Here is a 23,113-nt window from a genome sequence, read left to right as displayed (position 1 = left end):
AGGAAAAAGAAACAACAGAAGGTGTGCCCAGCTGCTGGCTACTCCTTTGGCCTGTCTAGCGGGGAATGCTCTACTTGAGTCAGAGCAAACTATCAGGGCTGATAAGGACAGCAATAACAAAAATATTGGGCTAAGAGAGCTGTTCATCAGGATGAGACAGAGAAGAGCCCAGCAGGGCAGAGTCTAGAGGGAACAGCACTAAAAGTTAAAGAGAAGGTAAACAGGGATCTATTATTTCATCTTTCATGTAAGAGAAGGCAGGGAAAAAAAATTAGAGTTGTTAGGGATGGAAGGAACCTCTGGAGATCATCCAGTCCAACACCACTGCCAAGGCAGGGTCACCTGGAGCAGGTGACACAGGAACTTGTCCAGGTGTGTTTGGAATGTTTCCAAAGGGACACTCCACAACCTCCCCGGGCAGCCATCCCAGTACTCTGCTGCCCTCAATGGAAAGAAATTCTTCCTCAGGTTGGAAGATAAACTTCTTGTGTTTCACTTCATGGCAATTGCTCCCCATCCTGTTACTGGGCACCACTGAAAATAGTCTGGCACCACCCTCTGACACCCTTCTTGGAGATATTTATATGGATTGCTGAGATCCCTCTAAGTCTTTTGTTTTCCAAACCAATCAGACCCAGCTCCTGCAGTCTCTCCTCATAAGAGATGTTCCAGACACCTTGCATCTTTGTATTAATTATTTAATCCTATCACTGAGAAAGTTTAATACATGAATATTTAGATCAGATAGAGTTCTGTTACAGGAAAACCTTTTCCTGGGAAGCATAAATTAGAAAAAAAATCACAGTGATGAAGGTAGACTTTTAGTCATTATTTATTCTTCTATTTCCTCTGTTCAGTCTTAAATGCCAAGTGACATTCTTTACACTTCACTGTAATATTCACATCCCATATTTGAGTGTTTCAAAGCATAAGAGGCACTTCTAGGATGTAACATTATGCTGAATAATCAAATCCAAAAAGAAGGGAGAAGAGAGAAAAGTCTAAGATCATGATAGTAAGATCACTAAACACAGAAGCAAATGACATTGCAAGCTACCAAGGACTTTTAGGAGCTATTCTGGATGAGTGGCACAGTCTCTCTCTGGATTGTGGAAGAGCATATTGAACTCCATATTTAGATTTTTTTTTTCCTTTTGAAACATGCACATCACATAACCTGGTTAAATAATCTATTTTGAGTATATGTGTAATGTACTGAATATTTTTATTTAAGCTGTAATTCGCAACAGATAAGGCATTTCTGGACAATTATAACATGTCTCTGGTAGCATTTTAAGGCACGAAGCCAAAAGCCTGGATGAGTTGAAATACCTGAGATGTGCAATAATCCCTTGAAAATGATCTGGATTGTATTACAGCTATTACACAATGCCATACTTATGTGTATAAAACCCAAAAGTTAGGCTGTGTATTTAGCAAGTTTTATTCACAGTATTCAGCTGCTTTGGATATGGTCAGTTATATATGGAACAAACTTTATGAGAGCCTGTTGTGATAGGACAAGTGATAAAACAAAACAAACTTATCCATTTATTTTAAAGCAAGAGAGGGTTGATTTAGATTAGAGATAAGACAGAAGTTAGATATAGGTATATGGCAGAAGTTTTTCACAATGAAGGTAATAAAACAATGTCACAGGTTGTACAGAAAGATTGTGGATGATCCACCCCTGTAAACACCCAGGGTCAGGAGTAAAAGGGCTCAGAGCAACCTGATACAGGGGAAGGTGTCCCTGCTCATTGCAGAAGTTTGGACTAGATAACCTTTAAAGGTTCCTTCCCCCAAAAACTATTCTATGAGTATTCATCCTTAAATGCCAGCCTCCTTTAGCAGCTGTGACTATCTCCTCTCCCCCCCTCACCATCCACTTCTTGTCATCACTTTAGGATTTCCCTTTAAAAAACTTGCTTCTTTGATTTTTTTTTTTCCCCTAGGGTCTACAATAATTCAGTCTTCTTCTACTTATCTATTTTTAGGAAGTTTCTGTGCTGGCTTTAGCAAGGGACATGTGTATCAATAGTGCTTACACCTCTCTTCAGAATGCTCACTCCTCTCTTCTGCCTGAGCCTCCCTCTCCATCACTGTCCTTGACAGCTCCAACCAAATATTTCTCCTTTTAACCCACATCACACACCTCAGATGAGAGTTGCATTCAGACTCTGATCAGCTCAGTGAGGCTTCAGGTTGTAGCTAAAGGCCTTGGGGTGTGATTTTAACAAATGTGACAACAAATGAGAGAAATCACCAAGAGTACCATGGATTTTCAAATACCACATTTTTCTATATTTGGGTAGTTGCCATGCAAGTAAATATCTGTCAATCCATAACAATTAAATTCCTATAAACATACTATCTAATTTTTATCTATTATTCTGTCTAATTCTTGATACATAACTTGTTTAAAGGCCTAGGATGTAATAACATTACATTAAAAAACTAAAAATAATCCATACAAAATACTTAGAAACAAAATATTCTGTCTGTGTAGAGTTTTCAACAACCACTACTAACATGAAATAGAAAAGCCCAACAGAAAAAAATCAGCTTTTACCTAAAATTATTTTTACTAATTTTTATAAGTGAGAGCTCCTATAACTGCAATTGAAATAAAGAAAATATATTCATATAATTAACAAAATAGGATTATAAAATTGGTAAGGAAATGCAGAGCTAGAACAGATACCAAATTCACTTTTCAAATCACTGAGCTATTAAACAAAAAATCAGAAAATAGTATTTTAAATATAAAAATAACTTGCATTATAAGTATTTTAGGCTTCATAAAAAAAAAAAAATTATACTGTATCTAGCCATTCTCTCACTAACATCTTACATTGCTCTCTAACATCATCTTCTATATCAAATAAAATTAAGACATTCCAAAATATTTTTCACTTATTTAATGTGCATTGATATAAATTAACTTTTTTTCAGTTTTGACCATAGACATCTCTCAGTCCGAGCTAAATCACTCCCCTCCACTTAAAGTCAGTGCTGAAAAACATCTCGTTTAGAAAGGATATGCAGATCTGAAAGTACCCTCTCCTACATGCCTGAATTTTCCTTTTTATGGAAAATCTGAACTTCTTTATTTTAACCACATGAAACTCCCAAATTTATTTGGTTATAGATGTTATTTGAACCCTGTTAACCCCATGAAGTTGAGGTTGCTGAAAAAAAGACTGGCTAATCATGAACACTTTCCTCAAATGATACTTTATTACTGTTTTCCTTTAAATTTCAAGCCAGTTGTCAGCAAATCAGACTGTTAATGGAAATGCCTGGAATTGTAGTTCCTGCTTTTTCAATGACTGACAGAGGGCAGGTTTAGTTTAGGCATGAGAGAGAATTCCTCCCCTGTGAGGATGGTGAGGCTCTGGCACAGGTTGCCCAGAGAAGCTGTGGCTGCCCCATCCCCTGGAATGTTCAAGGCCAGGTTGGATGGGGCTTGGAGCAATTTGGGATAGGGGACGGTGTCCCTGCCATGGCAGGGGTTTGGAATGAAATGGTCTTTAAAGTCCCTTCGAACCCAAACCATTACATTACTCTGTAATTCTAGATTTTAGAAACAGCCCTTCCAGCCTGCTGCACCTTAAAGACAGGAGTTCCTCATGGAAACAAGACTGCACTGATCTATTTTTACAAACAGGAGGAATTTAGGTCCCAGAGTATGAAATGTTCTGAATTTAAACTCCTTACAAACTGGAAAGCGAACAATTCAGTAAAGCAAACACCTTTCATTCATATGTAGGATGAAAAAATCATTAAATTTATAAAATCTGAGGCGATAATGAGGATTCAGAGAACCATTCTTGTGACTTGCTTAGACCCCACCACCACAGTATATTCAAGCTGAGGCACTGGACTGCATCCTCTGCAAGTGCATCCCACAATACTCACCAATCACCAAATATTGTTGTATTTATAGACATATGTAAGATTTAAATGAGCTGCAGCATGAGATACCCTCCTACACTAGGAGACATCTGGTACAGCCACAGCCACCAGGGCCCCTGCTGGGTGACAGCAGCTGGGTGGCCCTGCAGCCTGGTCCAGTTGGAACACTCCTCTCTGCACCAGCTGGGGATGTGTCTTGTGCCTTTGCAGGATAAACAACACACCTTAAAGTCCCATTTGCAGCGTTCTCCTCTGCCAGTCCAAGCACTGGCATTAGTAGAGTGTAAAGGGACAACATTAACCTGGCTTTGCAGCAGAGAAAAACAATGTTCAGACAGAATCATTAATAATAATAATAGCAATAGTGATAGTGGCAGTAATAGTAATAAATGAGTCATTATTATAATTTAAAAAAATTTTTAAGCCATTTTTCTGGGAAGGGCAGACACAAAAGCTATGTTTCATTAATGAACACTCTGCCCAGAAAAGTGCACAGCTAAGTGTTAAAACCTTTTAGTTTGGCTTAGAAAGAAGCGACAAGCAGATAACCAAATTGGTCCTGAAATATTTAATCCCGGAAATCGTATCTCAAAAAATAACCTTGAAGCCATAAAATAGCTGTTTACCAGGGCTTGCTCCACTTTGTTATGAACACTTTGAGTCAGTGCTAAATTAAGAAAGCGCCTCAACAAGGCACAGTCCATAAGATACATTATCGGGTTTTAGGGCAAAAACAGGCCTATCTTGCCACCAGGAATAACAACTTCGTATGAAACCCTCTCAGAAAAACACATCTCCATTTTAGTTTTGTAAAGGCTTGTTTTCCTATGAAACACTCTAATAAAAACATACCTGTAGCTGTTAGTTTTGTAAAGGCTACTTTCTGACTGACCTTTTCTGAAGCACAAACTCATGCAGAAGGGCCAGCTAAACTCCTTGCTGCCCATGGATCCCTGCTATTGAAATCATGGTATATTTTGGGCTGCCTCTATAGAATCTACTTCATAAACATGAATGACATCCAGGACACTCCAGTAACTTGAAAAGTAGAATATGACAGCAAATTTAGCCTCTAGCACATTGGTTCAAATTTCAGGCTTATAAAAACCTACAGTTCTGGAGGGGGAGGACCATCTTTAGTACATTTTGAGACCAGATGATGACAGACTGGCTGAGCTTCCGGAGAAGTCCTATCAACACTTTGGTGGCTGGCAGCACAGCTACTGGAGCCAATTAGATTAATTAAAACTGCATGACATGCAGGCTTCATGTGCAATTCCTAACGTGGTTAGAAGGGAGACAAATATGACACAGTACAATTTTGACTATAATGGGTACATCAATAAAGCCTTTGGAATGCAGGTCTTGAATCCAGGGAATGGTGATAAGACAGAAAACCTGAATTTGCACAATCCCTAAATAGGCACCCAACAGCACTGTGAATCTCAGACTCACTGGGGCTGGAAGGCCCTTCTAGAAATTGTCTGATCCCAGGTGAGCAGGTTGTTGTGGGATGTGCCCACTCAGACAAATGGCCAGACAATGCCACAATAATTAGAATAAAACATAAAAAAACTATGCAAAACAGTCTCCCTTATATACCAAAATAACACATAAATAGAATTCCCTATATAGATAAATTATTCAGGGAGGGGTGTGTGTGTGTGTGAAAGAGATCTCAATTAATTCACTCCCCTCACTGCCACACATTTGGGCTACACTTTATGCACATTTTTGTGACCATTAAAGGCTTCCATCAATGGAGACATGGAGTCTGAAGTTCAGCAACATCCTTGACAAGCGGTCTATCCACATCAAATACAGGAAATTTTGCAAATCACAAAATCACAAAATCATTTAGGTTGGGAAAATCCTTCTGGTGGTACCATTTCTGGGCTCCTCAGGACAAAAGAGAAATGGAGCTCCTGGAATGGATTCAGCAGAGGGTGACAAAGATGATGGAGGCACTGGAGCATCTCCCTGACGAGGAAAGGCTGAGGGAGCTGGGGCTGTTCAGCCTCCAGAGGAGGCACAGCTGAGAGGAGCCCTCAGCCCTGGGTGTCCCTGTGAGCAGGGAGGGTCAGAGCAGGGCCCAGGCTCTGCTCTGGGACCAGCAATGGCACCAGAGGAACGGGCAGGGACTGGTCCCAGTGAGTTCCACCTGGACAGGAGGAAGAAATGTCCTGTGCAGGGACAGAGCACTGAACAGATTGTCCAGAGAGGGAGTGGGGTCTCGTCACTGGGGATATTCCAAAACCCTCTGGACACAATCCTGTGCCCTGTGCTCTGGGTAGTTTTGCTTGATCAGGGAGTTTGGAGTAGATGATCCACTGTGCTGCCTCCAACCAGAACGGTTCTGGGATTCTGTGATTCCCTAAAGCAGCCATGGTCACTACACTGCCTTCAAAAAGCAGGTGCTTGAATTTCTCCTCCTCCTCTGCTATTACAAATCCATTCCAGCATGATTAGCATGAAGAAAAAATGAGGTTTAAACAAAGACATAATCTTGTTACTGCTCCTTGTACAGGAATTCCTACCATTTGTGCAGAAACACAGCACACAATTGCTGATGTTGGAACTGAAAGTTGTTCATACCTGAATTTTAGATCCACCTCCTCAATTTGTGTATGTGGCTGTTGTCAGGATTTGGATTTTTTACCACAGTAAAAATGCATGTATGTGCTCAGTATATTCAGCATTTACATCTATTAATAAAATAATAGTGTATATTATAAAATAATACTGAGCCAAAATGTTAGTGTAGTTTCTTTTATGTGCCAAAAACTCATGTGGGCATGTGCATAAAGAATGTACATACTCAGAGAGACACTAACATCTTGTAATGCAATATGTTTCTGTTATACACACTCCAGACTTCCTAACAGCTGCATATTTTAATATACATAAACCCATACTTGAAAAATAATAAAATGTATTAGTTTTCCACATTAGGCATTTATGACCTAATTTAGGAGAGTATTACATCTTTATAACTTTTAAAAGACCCATTTTGATAAAACATCCCCATAAACAGACTGAGAAAATCGGGGTAACAAGCATCTGTTGCTGCATTGTTTTCTTAATGGGGTAATAAACTAATAACACATTTTTATAACTTTTCACAAAAATATAAAGTATTAAAATTGAAACTGATATTGAAAAATGTTCTCATGGTACATTTTATTTTATTTTTCCACTATGTAAAGTTACAGTACTTACCAGATTAATATTAATATATCTTAATTATGTTGACAAAATGGAAATTTGCCAAAGACATTCAAAGGATGGAAATAACTTGTTATTTCCACTAGTCCAATTAAGGTGGTGCATTTAGCCCATTTTATTCATAATATAGGAGTAATATGAATATTTATAAGAATGTATAGAGATGCCACATACAAAAATAATGACCCAAACTTTTGGAGGGTTCTAAAAAAAGTTTATTCCATTAGCTTTTAAAAGCAACTGTGCTTTTTTTCTTTCTAATCTACCTGTTTTAATAAATAATTACCAGAACGTTGTTTCTATAAACAAATGTCAAAAATTACAAAATCAATATCTACTTTCCAAAACCTCATGTTATGTTGTTGGGATGCTTATTTTTCCTTTTAGAAAAAAAATGATCCAACTGTGTTGTGTAACACAAAATTAATGAAAATATATTGAAAATTGTAATTCTGAAGTGAAACTGCTATATTTAGGAAGGCAAATTTTGACTTACTTGCTTTGAAACTACTAATGTGAACATCAGGAATTCAAACTGAATAAGCTGCTGACCTTCATTCAAAGTGGATTTTCACATTTACAGTTTACCAAAGCACCAGCAAAGGATGATTCATAGCTCTTGGGGATGAAAAGGACCATCTAACCTCACTTTGCTCATAACACAGCCCACACAATTTTCTTGAATTGGCTCTCCAGAACCAATAGCTGTGGTTGAACTTAAGCATGACTTTTACAGAAACATCTCCTCTTGATTTTAAATTTTCCAGTCATGGATAATCTGTCACAATCATTGGCTAAGTTGTTTCAGCACTTAGTTATGTTGTTATAAATATATATGCCTTATTTCTAGTTTGAATTTGTCTTGCTTAAATGTCAAGCTGCACTAGAAGGACTCCTAACATACATCCTGTCAAGACAGAGAAAAAGGCACTTCCACAGCATGGTCCATTTGACCCCTCTTAAACAGCTACCTTAGGAAGAGATAAATTACAACCCAGAAATGCTTGTTCCTCTCAATTGACTATAAAGGAAATCAGAGAATCATAGAGTGGTTTGCATTGGAAGGGACCTTAAAACCATCTCATTCCAACCTCTGCCACTGGCAGAGACACCTTCCACTATCCCAGGCTGCTCCAAGCCCCATCCAACCTGGCCTTGAGCACTTCCAGGGATGGGGCAGCCACAGCTTCTCTGGGCACCCTGTCTAGTTGTGCTCACAGGTGTTTGTCACTGTGCTCAGATACAAATATTTGTATCTATTCAGAGGAATCCCACCCCAAATATCCATATAGGTTTGCATGCAAGGACTGAAAAACCCTAAGACATGACTTTTTCTTTTTTATGGGTCCTTAATAACTGGCTACACAATACATTCTTCAGTTTGATGCACTCCTGTCTCTGTGTTGGTAATTGCTAGTATTTCACCCAATTGTTGAGGTTCTCATTAAAACACAAGCACAGCTTGTGCTTGCCTCAGTACAGCAGACAACTCTTCTAGTTCCTGTTCTCCTTCCTGCCCACCCAAGGACTGCCCAAGGATTGCCTCAGCCCCTTCAGCTACAGCACTGGATTGACCTCATTGTGTTCAAGTGATTCCTCAAGACTCCAGGACACTCTTTCAAAATCCCTGCTTTGCAAGATACAGCCCCAGAGACTGTAAACGTTGCCCATTTGCTTAATTTGCAGATGAAATACTTAACATCTGGCTACTCTGGAATGAAAAGAACTTGCTTACACTTCATTTATCAAATGGTAACTCAGTAACTCTTTGTCACTACCTTGTCCTCTTCATTATTTTACAATCCTCAATTAACTTCACTCCGAAAATATTTGACAAGGAAACTAGACTCTGAGTAAACTACTTTTGGAGAAATGGAAAGTTGAAGAGTTTGCAATGTAAATTTTCCAAACCTTCAACGCTCACTATGAAAGCAGAGCTCCAGCCACTCTGCCTATATCATAAAATACAGCAGCATAGGGGATTTCTCAGAGCAACCAGCAAAGCCTCATTCATACAATCTTGAAATTATTCAGGCTGGAAAAGACCTGTGAGATCATCATGTTCAACCATTAACCCAGCACTCACCACTGAACCATGTCCCAGAGTGCCACATCCACACATTTATTCAACACTTCCAGGGATGGGATTCCACCAGTGCCCTGGGCAGCCTGCTCCAATGCCTGACCACCTCTTCAGCAAAAGAATTTTTCCAGTGTTCAACCTCAATCTCCCCCGGTGCTCTTCGACGCCATTTCCTTTGTCCTGTCTCTTGTTACCTGGGAGAAGAGCCCAACCCCCACCTGGCCACAACCTCCTTTCAGGGACTTTTACAGAGGGGTAAGGTCCCCCTTTATTGCCTTTACAGTGGTGTTACAAAGGCAGCCTCAGTTATAATGGTGACAGGCAGACCTTGCCAGGGCTGTTCTTGGGATTTATGTCAGTAAGTACTAAAGCCAAACATTTGCTGCTGACTTCAGGCAGCTGAATGGTGCCACATCACTTTAACGTAAAATATTACTTTTTTTGGAAAAAGACATTATTAGAAATTTTTAACCCATAGTTTCTTGAAAATAAACTTTATGAAGCTGGGAATGAACCCTTTCCATGAAAAAATAAGAAATATAAGGGTTTGCTTCAGCAACCTAAAAGGAAATTGTTCTTTGATGAATTGGGAAGTATGTAATAAATTAGGGGAAGCAAATAATACTCTGCATTGTAACCTTTGCTCACAGACACGGCTGTAGGTGTTCCTTACCCTAAAGTAGAACTGATAAAGGTTCCAGGCCAAATAACTCAGGACTAGTTAGATTTTTATGTCCCTCTGAGAGCTCTCATGTCAAGCTGCCAGCTCAGGCTGAGAATGGATAAATTGGAACACCTCATCTCCCACCTAGTCCAAATCCTCCATTTCTGTTCATCAATAACCCCATGTACCCCACCATCATCAAGGTGTGTAACACGGGTTTTATCTCTGAGATTGGATACTTGCTCACTTCAGGATTTGCAGCCGCATTTTCTATTTTTCTTTCCTGAAAACAATCCTAGTGGCACGTAACAGCCTTTCTTGCCCTCCATCCAGATTCCAGTCTGCAGAAGTCACAGAAACACTGAGGAATCTAGATTCAAAAACCAACATCTTCTTGTTTGTACCAAGTCATAAGAATCCTGCCAAGCTCATTTCTCCCACCCATCACTTTGATTTTCCTCTCAGCCACATGCGTCAGAAGCTGTTTTCCATTTTGCCTCATGACACATCCTCCTCCTGTGCAGCAGCACATCTCCCATCAAATGTCAGATTCCAACCTGGATCACCTCACTTGCCACTCTTTGCTGTGCACACACCAAACATTCACGCCAGCACATCTCCTGCAGCTTTTTTGGTGGGAAAAATCAAACAGCAGATGAACATCATCACCCACTGTCACTTCATTCTTAAATCTCTTCTGTGCTGTGACTCGTATAGGAAAAAATCTCCTACTGACTGGATAATTTATATACTGAGACCACTTCCTCATCAGCTAAACAACACTATCTCCTTTCACTCTTCTGTTTATCTTATCAAATCTTATCACTTGTCATGTCTCTATATTGCAAAATCTACTGAGCCATCATTAACTTCTGTTCTGCGTTCGTAAGATGAATAATACAGAAATACAGAGGAATCCTGGATCTTGACTCTTACACTGAAAAGCATTACTAATGAGATTGATCTGCCCCCTTTTTAAAGTTAAATGACAGATTACTTCTATTATGGAAGTTGAGACTCCAGAAAAAGAATTCCATTTTAAAGAAATGCTATCATGCATCTTTAAAAAGCAACAATAAAACCCAGTATTCTTTTATGTACTTCAGGTTAAGCATTCAAAATGTCTCATTACTTCTGATGATTTAGAACTGGCTATAAAATTGTCTCAGAATTAATCTTTCTTGCTCACAGGAATAGCTTTCAACATATTCTAAAGAGCCATAATTAGTAGCTTTTTATCTATTTGCTGAGCTATTTAATTTCTCTGTTTTGTACCTAGTTAACGATTTTAATCACCTGTGACTGTAATAAATTATGGACAAAGATGGGCCTCATATACCCCATGGGATATAAAATCCCAAGCTTCCTAATGTGGCAACAAGCATATACCTTCCTTCTGTACCATCTGCTCCTTTAAAAAAAAACAAAAAAAACTCCATGCACAATGGTGAGATTGTTTTAACTTTCTTGTTAACAGATGCAGAAACAGCTGAATGCTTTTTCTCAGAAGCACTTAATCCACACTCCAAACCTCCACTATATCTTCTGAGGGTAATTTAAGCATCATATCTAAACACCAATTAGAACTAGAGTTTTTTTGATGGTAAATATTAATAACCTGTCCTTCTTGCAAGGAAAAATATACCCAAACCCCAAACCCTTCACCACTGACAAAATTACCTCATGAAATTACTGTTTCTCACTTCTAGGCCGTTTGCATTGCAATAATTCTGCACGGAGACTGCTTGCTTCCAGCAATTTTAGCACCTTCTGCAGTAAAACTAACACATGTGGATCTCTGGAGAGTCTTATTTTTTTCCTGTTGTCCCAGTTCCTTGCCATCAAAAATGACAATCCTGTCAGCACATCAACACATTTTAAGACTGACCTGTGCCAGCACATAGTCTGGAACATTGCATTAGTACAATTCCTCCAGGTTGGATACCAACCTTTTCTCCACCAGCCAGTGTTGGGAACCCTGTGCAAATATTTATTATGTGATTTTTCTTCTTATTTTTATTGGGGTTTTCCCTTATTATTTCTTACTGTTACTTATTCTTATTTTTCTCCTAGCATTTTTGGAATTTAAATTATGTAAAATTAGAGGCATGCAATTCTTAAGCAGGTCCTGGCTATGGAATTCATTCCAAATTAGTAAAACAGAACTGGATGGTTTTTAATCACTGAGGTGTACTCCAGATTCCACAGTCATTCTGCAATTGAAGCCTGAAGGAAACCACTTATTTCATACATGTTCTCAAGGCTTTGCAGAAAAGCTCAGGGCCTTTATGCAAGTCCAATATCTTATATTTTCATCCATGTGCACATAAATACCCCCGGAGACAGGAAAGTGTCTTACCAAGGAAAAATCCCTTCTCATATCTCCTCTCCTGAGACTGTCATGAAGGAAAGGGTGTAACTTCTACCAATAAGCAGCTAAAGAATTTAATTGGTGTGAAGGAACTGAGATCCAGGGGAATATAACTTGGAGGAAGAGGTCTAGTTTAAAAGCAAGAAACTCATCTTGATTGTGAGATTTTGTCACTGTAGAACAGCAGAGACAAGAGATCTAGCAGAAAGCCCTGGCTGAAGCTTAATCCTACACTGGAAACCACAGTCACAAATGTAAGTACAGCAGCACACAGCACTAAAAAAATAAATGATACTTGTTTAACTGTTTTCATTTTCTGAAGTCTGATATCCCTTTCTAGAATTTTCCTTCATGTTGTTATTTTTTTTCTTAGCTCTGCTAACTCCAAAATATTGACAAGCACTGTATCTTATTAAAGTTTAAAATCTTTAAGTATTTTCCAAAACTTTCCAATGAGCAAATATTACAAGGTGAAAAATAATCTGATTTTAATTTAATTCCATTTATGTTCTACAAGTATCTCCTTTTCTCCTTTGTGCAATAAATTAAAAAAAAAAACCCACAAAAACTCAAAACTAAAATAATAGATGAATCAAAACTTATATAACTAATAACACCAGAAGCCTTAATTTAGCCCATGCTTTTTCAGACTGTAGGTACAGTTTAAAAATTAAGCAGGTGACTGCTTTGCTGAATTGAGATTTACACAACCCTGAAGGTAAAGTCAGAAAGCTGGAATAATACAAAACCTCAGGGAAGGAACACAAAAACCCCAAAATAAAATTAATAAAATGTGTTTGGTTGCCTAAAGCCTGGTGTTTTCACTTGATTTTCCTAGAGAAATATTTCCAAGCAGTACAAAGTGGGTAGTCAGGCTCCCTGAAATGGGTATGGTTTTGCAAAAAGTAAAACTTTAATGTTAAAAGAGATTTTCCAGCAACCAAATCAGTGTTGCCTTCTGATGCCTGGAGATGTATCAGAGGGATGAGGGGAGAATGAGCATCTTTGCCTCAGGGCATGCAGAGAACAGGGGACACAAATGAGAGGCAATCAAACATCATTTATACTGCTGCACATTCAGTAACTTTTTTTGCTGTTAGTGGTATCAAAGATTTAAATGAGAAGTGACACCTCACTGAGTGGGACATGATAAATGGAGTGAAACAAAGCATAAAATACCAGCTTTTATTCAGGAATCTTTTGTCTTTCCATGTGCCAAGTACTTGAGTTTGAGTATTATTATAAGGCTTAGGAAACAAGAGTAGGTAACTAAAATGGAAAATAACAGATGATAAAAGTTATAAAAAAAATCTCCACTTGGTTTTGGTGTTCCCATATTATTATCTGCCCCTTTCCAGATTTACTCTGCTATTCTAGAGGTTTTACATTCTTTATTTGCAAAGTGACAAGTCAGAGATGCTAGAGATGTCCATGGGTAAGAGCTTCTACCACGGAATCTCAGAATCCCAGAATGGTTTGGATTAGAAGGGACCTTTGAGAGCACCTGGTTCCATCTCCACAGGCAGGGCTCCTAGTCACTAGACCAGTTTGCTCCAAGCCTCATCCAGCCTGTCCTTCTGTCCAAGCTCAATACAACAGGACACATCTGTCAAGGATCAGTTGTTTGAGAAGCACATAAAATGAAGATCCTGCTCACAAGAAATTACGTTTCGTGCAATTTTTCTCTGTCTGTAGGTTAATTCCAAGTCAAACAGCTTTATTACATGATCCTAAAGTTCTCATAATGTTACATCCAGACAGCTCACATCCTGTGCTACAGAGCTGGGCAGCCCTGCTGCTGAATCACAGCTGCTGCATCTCACTCTGAGCTGGCTCAGAGCAGCACTGAGAGTGAACTGACAACTACGAGCAGTTCCAGTTCACAAAGCACTTTCAAATCTTTCAAGGAAAAAATTGTGAATGACCGCTCATGTTCAAGGGAAATCTGAAAGAATGGTATAAAATACAACTGCAACTGATCTTGCATTATATAATGGTATAAGTACATGATATTGTCCATGATCTAACAAAATCACAAAAACGTGAATCCTGCAGGGAGCTGCACTGTAATTCTGTGCAAAGACAAATAAAGAAAATACACTTCAATTTTGAGATGCTTCCATTTTGTTCTTAGGATTTTTCAACAACCAAGTTTATATTTATTAACTTTTGTACCAGAATGTACCTGCTTCATGGGCAATGCCTCTGTCTTTACAAAAATTAATACAAATTATGGAAGAAGGACAACATTTATTTTTGCATAATATCTTGAAACACTAAATTAAGCTACATTTTGTCTCAATCTCTGCTCTAGAATTGTAGTTCTCACCTTACCCTTGAAATAGGTATTTATGTATTACATGTTAGATTGCCCTGAGCAAAGTACCAGAAGTCAGATTCTCATCTATACTAAGGTTTTTTAAGCCTCTCAGGAGGCACATAAGAACATACACTTTTAGAAAGTAACATATTCTTACCCTCAGATCCTTTTACATCAGTACAACTGATGCCTCTAGTATGTATTTGAATCTGGCCATACAGTTAGAAAAAAAATAATTTTATAAGGTTTACAAGACTAGCAGTTGCTTTTGTTTATATGAGAGACTCAGGTGACTGCAAACCTTATAGTTCAACTTATCTTCTCACTAACAGAGCTAGCTAATTAATCTGACAAATCAGATTTTTTTAACCATTAGATGTGAAAAATGATACAATTTTGCAGTATGAGCTCCTGTGTTGAGCAAGATGCAGGTTTTGTTCAGCACTTCCAGTGTAACAGGTTTGAACAGGCGGTGACACAGTGGAGCACAACCCTCTGCATGGTTGTACAAACTGCATTAGCAGAGTCACTCCATGCCAGTGTCTTCTGCCTCAACAGAACCACATCCATGCTGCCTGAAAGCCTCACGTGCTGCTTCCAACAATTCATGTACTGTGCTGTGTAGTAGGACACTGATGTATGTGCTATCCAAGAATTTTAAACATCCCCACAGGATATCAAATACTATCCAGACCATTTGTAAATACTTTCCTAGGGCTCTGCAGAAAAGAAGTCAGTTCTTTTCGAATCTACTTCAATGACATTTTTGTCTTATCTAAAAATCTATGTTCCTGTTCAATAAAATCATCTGGGCAGCTTACTGCTTCATCAGTACTGCAAGCCTGTGCCTTCATTAATAAATTCTGTTGGAGCGTTAAGACTACCCCCAGTAGGGACAGCTGGGAAACTGCAATATAAAGTCAAGCAGCACATTTAATGACCAATGAACTTCTGGAAACTTACTCCAAAATGATACATCATTGTGTCAGACACTCTTAAGCATTATGCAGCTTGGTCTCCCTCTTTAGAAACATGAAACCCCCTGAAACTGCTACCACAAATTGGGAACCTTTTAAATTATTGCCAAGCCACCTGCTTTTCTCCAAGAAACTTCATAAAACTCTCCAAATTAGTAATGTCATTAAGTAAAGCTTACAGAACTGTTGTTATTCTGAAGGAGTATTAGCTGTTTAGCTTAAGGAAACCAACAGGGATTTTTATAATGGAAAGAACTGTCATATATATTATATAATCTATTCCAAATGAAATGCATTAATATATTCTTGAATATGCTATTCTTTAACATTTTAATATTTCTGGAAGAAAATCCTATTAAACATATTATCAGGATTAAATTTATCTAATGAAGAAGTTCAGTTAAGGAGAGGAGATGTGAAAGATTCAATCAGTTTATGGGTCTTCAGATGGTATTAAGAGCCATATAAATCAAATGTCCCATTTTACATTTCTGAACAGCCCTGGAAGAAATAGTGCTGGAATCAAAGAGGGAGCCCCATTTCCCCTGTTCCTTCTCTTTTTTGAATGGCCCTACAGAGAGCAGGCGAGGATGGATTATAGGAATGCCTTCTGTTGAGGAGTCAGCCAAAACTGTGCCATCTCATCTTGGAGCAATTTATCCAATAAGATGATTTAGAGGACAGTTCAGTGGCACCATTTTTGGAGGCAAAAGCAGAAGGGAAGGAATATAAATCAAAGGTGACTGGCAGGTAAAGGATATATGCAGCAATCAGCCAAACCATGTGCACACTGGCACAAATTCAACAAGATCATTTATAAAAATTTTAAGTCAGGAGTACACAAAAGGGGGTCTGGTGCTAACTAAATCCACAGATAGATTACACGCCACTGAAATAAACACTTCCAGATGCTGGCATACAAAAACCTTTTACAGAAAGAAATGTTTTCTTTCATAAATCTGAAAGGAGGAACCTTGGAATGGGGGTTGGGAGAGAAGGGAACAAGATTTCCAAACTGAGATTGACTTCCTACTGGTTTTATAGAATAATAACTCATCTTTTTCAAACACAAAGTGCTAACATTGTAGAATTACAAATAACTGCAGACAACAGCTTGAAATATACACAAAGACATCATAAATATATAACTGTTTAATGAAATAAAATGCCCTTTTTTCTTTCAAAATGAGAAGAAAGCATGAAAATGTCAATGTGACTCTTTCTATATCAGAAACTGAATGTGTAACAGAAGGGAAAGTTTTAAAATGCCTTTTGACATAAATACATACATTTCATTTTTGAGAAGTGATTAAGAATGAAATCCTGACTTCTTCAAAATCAGTATCAATTGATTCAGAATATCAATATGGGCAGTCTATATTTTACAGGACCCTAAGTATCAGAGATTTTTAATTTGGTTTCCATGTAACTAATTTCTTTCGGAAACAGCATTCAAAACTTTTTATCATCCAAGTGCTTTAGAAAAATTCAGCTGTACTGTATCCACATTGTGTCTATTGAAGAAATTATTGAGGATTATATTCCAGACCTTCTTCTCACTACTACTTTGATCTGAAATATGTACAAAGAAATTTCTTTCAGTTAAGAGGACTAAGTTGAGGGCCAAATCCTCTGGGTGACAATTCCAGGCTGTGGAGCCTCCTTCTCTGGAGATAATCAAAAGCTTCATGGATATGAGCCTATGCCCTGGGATCTGGGGGACCCTGCTTGAGCAGGGAGCTTGGACCAAAAGACCTCCAGTGGTCCCTTCCAACTGACTCATTCTGTGACTCGATGAATGTGAAGCTGAATTTTTCTTGAAGTTGAAGGCACTTAAACCAAACTTGCTTTCCAAAATGTCCTCTTCCACAAATATCATATTGCCACATTATCCTTTGTATTTTAAAAGCTTCCCTCTTCTTTCTACCCCCTGAATCTGCTGGTTTAGTCTCTCATAAGCTCAGCTTTGCCAGTCATCAGCTACTATTCCACAGATTTAGATTTTAGGGGAAATTAATAGAGTCAAAATCATCTTTATTATATTGAAGTTATTAAAGATCTGTGATGAACCTCAGTGGTTTTCACTCCAGAAATTGATTAAAGTATTTGCATAAAAGCTGAGCTCAATCAGGATCAATAAAAAACACTTTTAAAACATCAGAAGTAAAAGACCTTGACTAAATGTATAATTTGATTGTGAAACTATGATTATCATGTACATGTACCCTACTGAAGTCCACATGGGATACTTGCATTTATTATTTAAGAACCCCTAAGAGTATAGGCAGGGCCAAATACCCCTAAGAGTATAGTAAGGCCCAAATAATTCAAGTCTCTGCCAAATCACATTCTCTGCTGTATGCAGGGAATGTCACAAGCAATATTATAAACACAGATTTGTAAATACTCATTGTTTTATGCTGCATAGGCAATTTTATGAGACTGAAATATTTAACAAGAGAAGGTTTAGACTAGCAAGCCTTTTCATACTGGAATGCCTGGGAGGTTGAAGGAACGTTCTCCCCAGAACATAAGTACCCAAGGAAATGTTGGTTACACCCCTGTTAATTCAATACACCCCACTGACAAATGTATAAGCTGCTGAATAATGGCCACTGTCTGCCATGAGCCTGTGAAGGATTCCAATTTACATTTGTGAACTCAGTTTCTCTTAATTAAACATCTGAAGCACTTCATTTCAGAGTTGGCAGAAACTAAAGACGAAGAATCTGCTCTGGAAACATTTTCTTGTTCTTTTTGTCTGTGGTCTTCCACTATTGTAGCTGACCACTTTGATTTTCGTTTCAGAGCAAAGGATCTCAGCTGTCCTTTTTGCTAGAGCTGTTCTCTTTGCTAGAGCTGTTCTCATGGTCACAAGTACAGCACTCACAGACTGTTCATGCACCACTTATAGCTGCTCCTATCAAGACTCCAGGTAAGCACTTTGTATTGTTCACAGAATAAGTACTCTTTAAATAATTATTTTTTTGCTACCCCAACTGTCTGAAATACAATCAAATCAAATAACTTAAAACAATTTCTCTAGAGTCATTATGCTTGTGTTCATGGTAAGAAATATCCACCTAATATTTTTTGTGAACACATTGGCATAATAAATACTATTATTTGGAAGACTATTAGGATTACTGCTACTGGCCCAGTCAAGACTGGACATCATTTCACTATGCACTTCCTTAACTTAAATGTGCATAGGTCCAGCACATTGAATTGCATTATTGCATATGATGGAGAGTTCCATACTTCCCATTTCTGTCTTGCAAACTTACATAGTGCTATCGCTTAATATTTCTCTGATTTTTGGAAGTCTAGAGCATGCTTTAAGTAGGTAACACAGAGCACCACCCAATACTGTTTATAGAAAATATTTAGATAAAACATATCTCTAAACTATCTTAGATATGATACAATGCAGAAGAATCCAGAGTACACTTGCTGCTTTCCATTGTGGCTTACACTTGGAGACAAAACCTAAATGCTCTAATTGTGTTAGTCATTCTGACATAACTATTAAGGTCAAAATAAATGCAAACGGATCATTTTCACTGGTTTAATGTTAGTTCTCATTTACCATATGATTATAAAACTTTCAAAGTATTGTTTCCATCCAAACCAACATTCATCAAATACTGCTAAAGAATAAATTGTATAGCTTAACTTTTCTTCCAAAACCAACTCCTTAGGAACACTTATCACCAAATCAGTTGGAAGAGAATGACAATCATGATGAAACAGCAAAACAGGGAAAGATGTGAAAAAAAAATCACTGTTCGTGTTCTACAAATACATAATTATTATCTTAAGAAAACATAAGTATATGTATACTTTTTAAAAAACAAAACATTCTCCCATATTTTCTTTTTGCACAAATTAAATTTAAATTATATGTTTGGGGCTGAGCTATTCAGTAGCTTGAAAAGCATGAAGCTTTTTCACTCCTCAACTGTCTTTTTTAAAAAGTGGCTTTCCATAAGAGCTGCTGGGAAGCAATTGGCAGCTCTCTTTCCACATCATCCATCCTTGTGTAGGACAACACAACCATCAAATTTCATTTTTCCTGTTAGAACCCCATCCCTTGGTGGTTTGGGTACCGATAAAAACTTTCTTAATGTGGCAGCCCCTTGACAACTGCCAGTCTGATCCTGATCCATAAAAATATCTCTTCTAGTTGATTCAAAGAGTTAAAGCAGGGTTTAGATCCTTCTGATACAACTTCCCCCTCAGAAACTGCAGAGAGCAGCTCAGACTTCTATTATTGTTTTCCAATATTTTGCAGTCCCTACATGGGCTCTGTCACACAGGTCCTGCTGCTGAGATCTAAGGAAATGGCCATGCCTGATTACATAAAAATCTGCATCAGTTATATTAATTAATTTCTTCGGGTTTGGTTGCACACACACTACCAGATCTGGCCATCATTAAATTGTATTTGTTGTGTAAATCTGCATAAATGCAGACTGAAGAGGGTACTCAGTGCTCCACCCACATTTGTGCCAGATTAAGACCCAGAGTTTCTGGTTGCCACATGGACAATTGTCATTGTCAGGTCTCTCCCCAAACCTCCAGTGAGGGCACTCGCAGGGGAAAGGTCCTAAATGCAGACTCTGCAGTACCTCTCAAAATACTTTTCCTGAGCCTTCTCATTAAAAGCAGAATCATGTTACAGCTCTACAACATCTGTAGGCATCCAGAAGCTGACCCAAGATTCCCTCTTATTCTTGGCTTGTTCAGAGGGAACAAGATCTGTTCCTCTCATCAACCACGTTGACTGTAGGTAATGTTAACAAATTAAATTGTTCAGTTGCACTGTTTGGGAAGTTCACAAGAGTGGAGGACATAAAAAAAACCCCAACCCAAACCAGGTTATTTTATTATACCTTGTGGTTGAAGAAAAAAATTGAACTTTGGTTAATAATTTACCAAAGCACTTTTAGTGAGGGTCAGGGAGAGAAGATTCACCTTTCTGCAGCTGTTTATGTGAGCTCTTTACTTTTTAAAAATAAAGTTAAATACATTCTCTGCTTTCAGAAGTTATTGCCATATTCTACACAACTACTACTACTTAGCAAACCTCTGCTAAAGACATTTTTCTGTTTTGGACTGGAAATTCTATCCAACACTTTACATGATATTAATCTAGCATTTTTGAGTGGCAGAAGAGAAAGTTGAAGACAATTCATTGCAATTGTGAATTGATATCATTAATAAATCAAACTTTCACTGCCATCTATAAGAGCACTGATCAGTTTTGGAACTAGGAAAATTATAACTTCACCTACTCATTTTTTCTTCTTGTCTCTTGCTCCTTGCTTCTGAAGTCCCACTTTTTCCTTTATACTTATGGCTTTCATATACTTCTGCACTGCTTTTACATTAATGAATTAATCCAAATTCAGAATAAATTTCCTTACCTAAAATCTCTCAGATATTGGACAATTTCTTCCTGATTTTTAGGAGCTGAGGTCCTGTTTGGTAGATTTAATTTGTTTTTTCCTATAATTATTTTTTTTTACATTTATTATTTTCTAAATGCATATATTCTGAGGTAAGCAGGATAAAAGCCACACAGAACAGTAGATGAGAAGAAAATTACCCCGATTTATGACACTGGAGATGGACTTGCTGTCACATTTTCATCAGCTGAGAAAATTAAACAAAGAATTCATTTGGCTGTTCTGAACAATGGATTTGCAATTTGCACAGAAAAAATGGCAAAACCTCAGAACCCATCAGTGTTTTACCACAAGATCAGTTCTATTACATTTCAGTGGAGGTTCAAAGTTGTCTAAAAAAACCCATTCTCTTCTTTCCCCAACCATAAATGTGTCACTTGAGAGTTCAACATCCAGTAGGAGCAGTATCTGACACCAAACTAATTTTAGAATATAAAGTGCTCTTCACCATATTGGAATACATATAATTTAAAATAACTGTAAACCTAAACTTTGGAAAAACAGAAAATTCAAGCACTAACAAAAAAGCATAATTTGTAATTGAAAGAAAATAATATTTGAAAGGAAAAAAACCTTTTTTTTTGTCTTTCCAAAAAGAGACAGAAATTACTAAGTTTTATTTCCCAAGAGAATTATGCCACTTTTATAAAGAAAATTACAGTCACCACAAATTGCTCTCAACAATTCCAAAGCTTCTTCATTTGACCACTTGAAAATCAGAGTTCTTTAAGATTATAAATATAACTTTTTATAACTCTGTTATTACGTACTGTAAATGGGGAAAGGGGGCCAATCTTGTGGCCGTAGCGTCGAATGGCCTCTCTGATGTGGCTGGGCTGGATGGCATCACTTTGAGCCTCCATCCCACAGGCTGCAGTGCTCTGCAACAGAAAAACACATAAATTGTTACTAAATCAAAAACACACAACAGACCTACAGTGCATAAAGTATGAAAATAAACCTTTATAAAACGGACCAATTTTTTTTCTGAGGATACACATCATTGGTGCCACACAGTACATCAGAGAAAAAAAAAAACTATTAACAAATTAAAGAAGACTTTTACATGAACTTAGCTTAAGAGACCCAAGGAACACCATGTTAGTGCTTTTAAATCTTTCACCTAGTGCTCCTCTATGTTGCAATTGCAAAGAGCAGAAAATGTTCAAACTAAAATGAAAGGGTCATATAAGTCATACTGCAATAACCACAGAAACTATTTCTAAAACACTTCAGGCTCTTATTATGATGTCAAGGGGTGGGCAAAATATTGAACAAGCACCCAAAGTGGAAAGCAATCTGACACCAACATCACCACTGAATACTATCAACTTGAAATTTGAAGCTGAAACATGTGACATAAGGGTGCTAGAAAGATGCAACAAATTTTGAATTACCTCAAACTGGAAAGTTTTAAAATTTCAAGTGACTTTTTTGATTATGGACCCTTAATAGGTAAAAATAAGCATTCACTGCAATTGGCATGCTGATTGTAATTATATTCTAAAATTATTGTAATGATTTTCCTGGGATTTTAAAATAAAAAGTTACTCTTTTCTCCTTGCTAGCCAACTTGAAATGTTGATTTAGGCTCCACCTAGACTTATCAGAATTCAGATGACTTATCTAGTGATGGCTGCTTGGAATAAATGAATGAAAATTGTATTAGTGAGGGCACTGAGAATGACAAAAACTTTAATTGTACACTGAAGTTTAATGTACACACATCCATGGCCCCCTCATATATTCACATCATATGCTAATGCTCTCAAACTTGGGATGTTTTTTACAAAATGCTTAATTTTCAAGAGCGCTGAGTCCACTGGAACCGGTGAGTACACACAGAATTATTCATTATATGATGGCAGATTCTTCTCCTGCTAATTGATATCCATAAAGGGAATATGAAACTCAAATATTTTCTGCTGGACTGGGCCCTCATGGCCTAAAAATAGTATTTTTCATCAATTTAACTTGTTTGCCTCATTTATATACAGTAGATATCTAGGCAAATTGAGTAAGCCATGAGAACATTTAATTAAAACCGTGCACTTTTTGGATTATAATTATTTTCAAAGGCATTT

The 23,113-nt window shown here is 37.6% G+C and overlaps 1 protein-coding gene across 2 annotated transcripts in view; it reads right to left on the bottom strand.

The window, feature by feature from the left end:
• SUPT3H (SPT3 homolog, SAGA and STAGA complex component) overlaps positions 1 to 23,113 on the bottom strand; it is a 253,517-nt gene that overhangs the window by 27,658 nt on the left and 202,746 nt on the right. For both annotated transcript variants that reach the window (XM_021527234.2, XM_021527237.2), the window contains exon 11: positions 21,800 to 21,910. In XM_021527234.2, the coding sequence (XP_021382909.1) occupies positions 21,800 to 21,910 (111 nt within the window). The remainder of the gene's footprint in view (positions 1 to 21,799; positions 21,911 to 23,113) is intronic.

Source organism: Lonchura striata, chromosome 3 (genome assembly GCF_046129695.1).
Source record: "Lonchura striata isolate bLonStr1 chromosome 3, bLonStr1.mat, whole genome shotgun sequence".
Taxonomy (NCBI): domain Eukaryota; kingdom Metazoa; phylum Chordata; class Aves; order Passeriformes; family Estrildidae; genus Lonchura; species Lonchura striata.
Note: the sequence above shows the minus strand (reverse complement) of the source record. Positions and strands in the feature narration are given on the sequence as shown.